Source organism: Abrus precatorius, unplaced genomic scaffold, assembly GCF_003935025.1.
Source record: "Abrus precatorius isolate BTA unplaced genomic scaffold, Abrus_2018 Scaffold7, whole genome shotgun sequence".
Taxonomy (NCBI): Eukaryota; Viridiplantae; Streptophyta; class Magnoliopsida; order Fabales; family Fabaceae; genus Abrus; species Abrus precatorius.
The window spans coordinates 5587014-5595383 of NW_020874417.1; the positions used below are offsets into that span (position 1 = coordinate 5587014).

The 8370-nt window shown below is 27.1% G+C and overlaps 1 protein-coding gene across 3 annotated transcripts; it reads left to right on the forward strand.

The window, feature by feature from the left end:
* The first annotated feature begins 1394 nt into the window (after window positions 1-1394).
* Window positions 1395-2847, forward strand: LOC113872309 (zinc finger A20 and AN1 domain-containing stress-associated protein 4-like). Of its 3 annotated transcripts, XM_027509766.1 has the most exons (3): window positions 1395-1555; window positions 1775-1808; window positions 1874-2834. In XM_027509766.1, exon 3 carries the CDS (start codon window positions 1952-1954, stop codon window positions 2447-2449), a length of 498 nt encoding a protein of 165 aa, XP_027365567.1. In that variant the 5' UTR covers window positions 1395-1555; window positions 1775-1808; window positions 1874-1951; the 3' UTR covers window positions 2450-2834. The 3 variants fall into 3 exon arrangements, with proteins under 3 accessions (XP_027365567.1, XP_027365565.1, XP_027365566.1); XM_027509764.1 differs by lacking the exon at window positions 1775-1808 and having other exon boundaries at window positions 1396-1555; window positions 1874-2847; XM_027509765.1 differs by lacking the exon at window positions 1395-1555 and having other exon boundaries at window positions 1563-1808.
* The last annotated feature ends 5523 nt before the right edge of the window (window positions 2848-8370 follow it).

Sequence of the window (8370 nt, forward strand, 5' to 3'; positions counted from 1 at the left end):
AAATTTATGGAAGAGGTTCAATTGGATTAGATTTGTAATAATTTTTTAACCAAAATAACTTCGTGTAGTGTGTAAGGTAAAGATAAATTTAAATTAAAGTTTTTTATTTAAACTACAAAAAATATTTGTTAAATATAAACTATGTTTGAGTTAAATAAAAAATAAAAAAATTGTATTATTTAATTTAAATAATATCGTTTTTATTAAAATGATACTTAAGAAATGGATTGAATTATATAACAAGTTGTTAGAATTCAAATTATGAAAGCAACTAAAAGTAATAATGATCAATATTCATTAGATTGATTTAGTTTGTATTCCAAATATATAGATTAAAGCAAGCCAACTTAATTAATTTGGTTCAATTTTATGACTTTATTATGTTGGTTTAAACCAATAATCATCCCTAAATCACTTTATTAAATAACTATAATATTATAATATGTGAAACCACCCTTGTATCTTTATCCAAAGCTCACTTAAAATACCAAACTTCTTAACTTATAATAGGTAAAAATTGTTCAACAATAATTATTTTTTTCATTTTGCTTTTACCTTCCTAAAAATTAAATCATTATATTTACACTATGAAATGCCAGCAGAAAGGTAACATGCCTTTCACTTGCTTACATGAAAATCCTTTGTGTTAGGAACATTTTTCACCAACAATGTTGTTATGGACAATAATATGAAAAGTTTCGCTTAAATCTCAATAAATTATTTCATTATCAATAGATAACTTTTTCTTTAATGTGTTATAATTTGTTTTAACGTGTTAAGATACACAATAAAAATTTATATATAATTATTTTTATTTTAAAAAATAAAATATTACAAAATTTATTACTTTAATAATATTAAATAATATAATTTTTAATAAATGTTTTTTTTAACCGACATCTTTGATTACAAGCTTAAAAAATTAATTATAATAATTTCATTTTGTACCCTCCTAATATGGACACGTTCTCTCTTATTCTTAACCCTTTTTTACCTGTACACTCACAAAGATGAAGGAATAAAAAGCACCAAAAAGGACCAACTTTTAGCCTAAAAAATCATCTAAAAAAGATCAGGTAACAACAAATGCAAATTACAGCCCCCTCTGTCGTGAAGTGAGCAAATTTGTGAAGAATTGGAATAAAAATTTTAAAAGCATATAATAACCATTGAAGTATACAAGCTTTGTGTGCAAATTTGGAATTAAAGTGTTTAAAAACAGAGTTATTATGTCCCTGTCACCACTTGCGGGGCAAATTTTGTGACTCTCAAGATCTATCATTCTCGACTCATCAACTGTTGATTATTATATTATTTAAATCACACAAAATATTAATAATTGAAAATGATTATTAAGATTTGTCCAGTTTCGCCGTTTCTTGCTTTTTCTCTCTCACCATCCTTTCAGACTCTGTTAAACCTTCTCCGTTAAGATTCTCTATTTCTCTTTGCCCTTCCATTCCCATCACCGTTCTTATTATTATCATCCCTTCCCTCTCCGTTTCATTCCCAACCTCAACCTCTTCTTCTTCCTCTTCATCTTCGCATCAAGAAGGTACTATTTCCTTAACTCTTTCCCTTTTATTCTATTCCCTTTTCTTAATTTTTTTTCCTTTTTTTATAATAATAATTATTTTTAATATTTTTCCTTGCCGCAACTAAATTCGCCTATTTATGACCCTGCTTTGTTTATCTGCCGCGAAAACGAAGAAAAAACACAAACGGATACCGTTTTCGCACCCTGTATTTTTTTTTAACATATAGTTATATACAGTATTTCATTCCAGCTTCGAGCCAGCTTTCCAATTTTAATTTTCCCTTTAAAATTTCTCGGAATCCAAACAGAACCATAATCGTTTTTCTTTTTCTTTAGGTTCAGAGAATTCTCTGATTCCGCTCACGAATTTCAATCTTCTCGAACAAGAAAGAGAAAACCTACCAGCACAGATCCATGGCGGAAGAACACCGATGCCAAGCTCCCGAAGGCCACCGTCTCTGTGCTAACAACTGCGGCTTCTTCGGAAGCCCGGCCACCATGAATCTCTGCTCCAAATGCTACGTTGATATCAGTTTGAAGGAACAAGAAGAAGCGTCCACCAAATCCACCATCGAAACCGCTCTCTCCTCCTCCGCTGCCGCCGCCATGCCTCCGTTATCCACGTCGTCTCCGTCGCCGCCGGCTGTCGATTCCGTGGAATCTGTGCCTCCGGTGGAGGTCGCGTCGAGCTCCGTGGCCGTGGGTTCGGTTTCGGTTGAACCGAACCGGTGCGCGACGTGCCGGAAGCGCGTGGGGTTGACCGGGTTTAAGTGCAGGTGCGGGGTGACGTTTTGTGGGGCCCACAGGTATCCGGAGAAACACGCGTGCAGCTTCGATTTTAAGACGGTGGGGCGAGAGGAGATTGCACGCGCCAACCCTGTGATCAAAGCGGAGAAGCTGCGGAGGATTTGATTCGATCTGAGGCGTTGGATTAGTGTGGGACCGAGAGCTTTGATGATTCGATCGCGACAGTCCACGTGTACTGCGAACGGAGAGATGTGATTATGTACTATAAATCTTATGAATTATATGATTAAGATAAAGTGCGTTTGTCTGGTCTAGAAGGGACGAATAAGTCATATTTATTTGGCTTTGCTTTTGTGAAAGGATAAAAAAGAGCATTGGATGAAAATTTGTAGGTCCACCACACACCGTCCTCTTTCTTTGAGATTGAGTTTGAGGGGTGGATGAAATGATTTGTGGTTAGTGTCTTTGGGCAACGCAGTGCGGTGGAGCGTTTTATTATGCTTTCGGTAATGAATGTCAAACTTGAGTTTCAAGTACTTCCAATCTATTCATTGTTTACATACTCAGATGTTTTTATTTTCCTTTTTAATTATCCATGTATGTGCTCTGTTTTTTCTTTTTTTAGGATACGAACGTTATCTTCAGAATCATGACTTTCAATTTTTAGGTGAATTAGGCAACATCTGTAGCGATGTAAATTTTTATAACTAATGTTTATTTATGCTGTAATGGTATATTATATGATAAAATAAAGTTAGATAATAAAGCATTAGTTACTTTTTAAATTGCGTATGATATATTAGACTTAATATAACTAATAAAAAATTAAACTAAATTTTTAGATTAATAAATTTTGATGTTTATACACTGTTATTAAACAAATTAAGCATTTCTTGAATATATTTATTGTATAAAATGTTTTATGATTGTTGTTGCGTGTTTTAGTTAATAATTTAAACTATTAAATTTATTTAATTGTTATTGTGAAATGTCACTTTTCGTGATAGTTTTTTTACATATTACACACATGTATTGATAATTAATTTGAATTGTTTATTTTATTTAATTGTTATTGTGAAAAATTGTCATTTTGCGTAATAATTAAGTATTTTTACATACTTGACGCATACAATTAAAAACAAGTATCACACTATCATGTATATTTTCCCTAAAACAAAGTATCATGTATATTGAACAAGTATATAAAGAGAGAGGTGAATTATTAAATATATAAATTAAATAAATGTTTAAGAAAATGATAAATTATTTGATAAAATATTATTTTTATTAATACTAAAGATATAAATATTTTGAATTCAGTTCCAAACTTTTGATGATTGGTTTAATTGATGAAAACTTAATTCAAGAGTAGTGTTAAATATTTCATTACATCTAACATCAATTGAATAATGAGAATATCAATTTTGGAGTGAAAAAAGTAAACATCTTCTAATTAAATTATTAAATAAATAATAAATTATATTTAATTTAGTTGGAAAATTTTGGAAGGTATGGGTCACAATACACAACCACATAAGAATTAGAATACTCGCAAAAATTATCTTTCATAAATGAAGACTCAATTTTATTTTATAAGAGTGTATGTGTAGGAAATATATGAGAAGCTTTTCTTAAAAGAGGACTACTTAATCATGCAATCATATTGAATAATTAATAATATTTTTATTTAAACATGTTAAGTGTGTGTGTGTTTTAACTATGTGAAATTCTACGCCACAAATGTTACAGGAACCATTCTGATTAGTGTGGAATAACTCATTATTCTTTTTGGTGTCTCAAATTGGGAGAAAGGTAGCAGTACTTGTAAAAATACGTTGATGCCTTGTAAGATTAAAATGCAAGAGCCACTACTCACTTATACATTGGTAGGACAAAAACAGAAAACCACTACTACAGACATAATGGTTGGGCTCCAATAAATTCACATTTTTTAAAGATGAAACGGACCTGAATTGTAGGGCTTTACCTACAGTTAATCAGAAACACACAATTTCACAAGCCTAGGCTATATAGTAATATTCCCAACGTTTTTTTTGGGTGTATTTCCCACTTAATTTTAAGAAGGAGCCGAGAGTTTGGGCCTAATGTGTCAACAGGATGAGGTTGGGCTTGAGGAATTCCCAAAATAACAATTAGAAAGTAGTTTGAAAGAGAAAAATAGAATAAAAACCCGATTCTCTCGTTTAAGAACACTAATTAGTATGGAGGAGAAAAAAAATGAGTTTGCCTCCTACAAATTACTCATATTCAATTAGAATTGTATCATGGGAACAATAAGTTTTTCTTTTATCACATTATTCATTGATTTTATTTTTTTAATTTATAAAATAATTGTATATATTTATTGTATAAAATGTCATTTTTCTATTCAATAGCAATAAAAAGAAAAAAAAATATCACTCTGACTCATTGACTGTTGCTATAGAGACTAATATGAATTTTTTTTTCCTAAAAATTCATTATGATACTTCGGTCATTAAATATTTTAACTTATTTCTCAAACTTCATTGGTCATTGAAATGGGCATTATTTAACACCGATTTCATTGCTCACCAATTAAGTTCGGTTTTTATCCATTCTCTTTCTAGTATTATAGATAGAAAGCACACAGTAATACATTTTAACAATTTAACATTTATCTAAGTATTCTTTATATCTGATAGATAGAAATTAATTTATTTTGAAGTATACAATTATTTGACAATTATACAGCATTTTGTCAATAAATCTAAATCATATATATGCCAAAGTAGAATTCAAAGGAAAATTTTGGTAAATTAAGAGGTGAAAATTGATTAAAAAAAATAGATTAATCACATACAATTTACAAAAGTTTAGTTTTTTTATGTCTTAACTTTTATTTTTATACTCATATTCCAATTTTATTTATTTTTTTATCGCATTATTATTATTTGTTGTGAATACCAATTTTTGTCTCTCAGGAATTGCCTCCAAATTATATATATATATATATATATATATATAAATATAAAATTAAATTATTTTACATAAAAAATAAAAAATTTTGAAAAAAGAGATTTAGCCTTTAGAAACAGAAATCCTACTTCAGATAAGTTTACACCCCAGCTTCTAGGATAAACTCCATACATAAGAAAGGGAAAGGTTTAGAAACTTATTTTCATGTGAAATCCTAAAATACGAAGAACTAGACCCATATAAATACATAAGTAAGAGATTTGATGAATGGAGATTTTTTCTTCTCAAAATTTTTTTAGAGAGGAGAGAACAATTTTTAGAGGGGAATGAAAAATCAAGAGAGCAAGATTTTTAGAGAGGGCAAAAAATTCTTAAAAAATTGAGAGATTTGAGAGAAGGAAGACCAAGTTTTTGGGAGAGAAGGGAACTAGTTTTTGGAGAGAAAGCAAAAAAAAAATTTAAAGAGATTTGAGTCTTACAGAAAAAAGAAAGAAAAAGATGAAAACAAAAAGGAAAAAAGAAATTATACTATTAACTACTGTTCTATCGTTTGAATCGTTATATCTGTAAGCTTATTTTTTCTTCTTCAATTTGCGTAAGCTCATTTTTTTTTTTGTTTTTTAAAATTTGCTCTCCATAAACTTTTTTCTTTTAAGTTTTTTTGATATCATGCATAGATGTATGTCTGTCACAAAAGACATATTTAAATCAACTTTTTTTTCTTTGATTTAATATTATTTTATTAAATATGTTAAATCTGATTTGATAGATGGATAAAATGTTGACATCGAGGCTTAATGTAATCGTCCCTTTTATCACTTTTTTTTATATATTTATTAATATTTACCATTATTTTATTATGTTGATTTGATTAAACGATGCAAAATATGCAGTTTGAAATCTGCTCTTACGTCTAAGCTATTGTACATCATTAATTATCTTGGTCTTATTCTACTTATTTTATTATTTTATTCTTCTGTTTAGTTATTAGGTATTGTTTTATTGGTTAGGATTAATTTTTTACTTTTATTTTTTATTTTTTTTGTTTGTGTGGACCTATCTTTATATTTTTTTCATTCTTTTTTTTTCTTTTTTTCTTCTCGTCATATCATTTTACTTATTTACTGTTTAATTTTATTTATTCTGTTTTACATTAAATGAAATACTTTTTAATTTAAATCTTCAAATTTCATTTATATTTTTTAAGCAATAATAATTAGAACAATTATGATAAAATTATTAAAATTGATTAAACATTTTTTTTATCATATTATATGTGAATTGTATTTTTATTTGTAAAATTTATTTTATTTTAACATTAACAATAAATTCTCTTTAATATTTTTTATGTTATTATTTTATTTATGTTTTAATTATTATTTCGATCATTGACCTTCTAATATTGAGTATTGATGTAATTTAAATTTATATTTATGATTTATTTCCTTTGATGCAATAAATAAATAATATAATGATGTTAATTTATAATACTAACGTATAGTTTCTCTATCGTTATGTATTATAAATTGATAAAGCTTACGTATACCTACGTTATTTAGGCTTTACACAATATTAATTATTATATGTTGTCTTTAAGTAATTAAATGACTACCTTAATAATAAATCAAGATATATTAATCTTCTATATACTAACTTATGAATAAATCAACTAATTTAAATTTAGATGATTTTATTAACGAAATAATTTAAAACAATTTATAATGCTAAATTGTAGTGATTCTAGCTTTATGTGTTATAAATTATCAAAAAAATTATGTGTACCAACGTTATCTTAGGTTTTATATGATATAAATATATCAAATAAAAATTTTAATCTTTTAATTAAATAAGTATCTTCTTTAATTAATTCAAATAAATTTCTTTCATATTTTAAAATTTTTTAAGGCATACTTCTAATTTTGATAAATTAAATAATTAAACATTTATTTACTTATTTATACAAATTTCTACAATATTGATGTGTAATTTACATTTTCTTTCATTATTCAATAAATTATAAGAAATTTATGTATAACTTACATTATTTTAAATTCTCTTTCAACATTAATTATAATTTAAAAATATAAATTCAAATATTTCATTTACAAATAAAAATATATTTTAACGATTTACAATATGGTTGTATGATTTTCCTTTACTTTCTGTATTATTTCTCGTAAGATACGTGTATAACCACGTTATCTCATATCCTAAATATTATTCTATAAATTAATCTCAAAATAAATCTTTTTTACTAAACTTAATTTTTATCAACCAACTTCGTAATTTTTAGATAGAACTACATGACTTTGAGTTTCCATTGTACCTGAAGATACGTAGGAGCGAAAATTGTATCTATCAAGTCAAAATAATTTTTAAAATAATTTTTTTCTTTTAAGATACCTAGTTAATATTTTAATAAATAATTTTTTATTTTTCTAAAATAAAAATAATTAATGTTTAGAGGTTAAATAAATATTTTTAAAATTAAAATAAATTTACACAATTAATTTAATGTAATCGTTTTTAAACGGGTGCTAATACCTTTCCTACACGTAAATGACTCTCCAACTAATTTTTAGTTTCAAAGATCATATTATTTTTAAGATTTTTTAAAATTTTCTTAAAATAAATTTTGGTGGCCACTCTTCTAATATTTTTTAAAACATTTTTGCCATATGGTTGCGACCATCCGATTACGACATTTGTCATTTTTGTTCCAATTCTCTAACTATATACTATGTGTTGGAGTGTGATTTTTTTTTCCTCTGAAAATTAAAAAGGCCAGTGCAGGCTTGTGCCCTACGTGCTATTTCATCAAGGCGCGTGGCAAAGATGTATCCATAGCCCCTTCCATTCTAATTTCTTCAAGGCTATGAAATTAAGGGTCAAGTATAGCACAGTGAAGTTTGAGGTTTATTTCTATGTACTATAGCTTTTTTTTCTAGTAGTCTTTTTATCACATAATGCGAAGAAGCAAATCTTGATCAGAACAATTAATAAATTTGAATAATGTACACTAGTGAAGTAATACCTTTTAGACAACATGAACACGCACGCACTACAAATAACTAATAAATTTTTCCTCAGAACCCAGTAATTATAATCTTTTGATTTGAAACGGGTTG

Bases quoted from the DNA above. Each gene is read 5' to 3' on its own strand.
- LOC113872309 (XM_027509766.1), top strand. From the start codon at position 1,952: ATGGCGGAAGAACACCGATGCCAAGCTCCCGAAGGCCACCGTCTCTGT.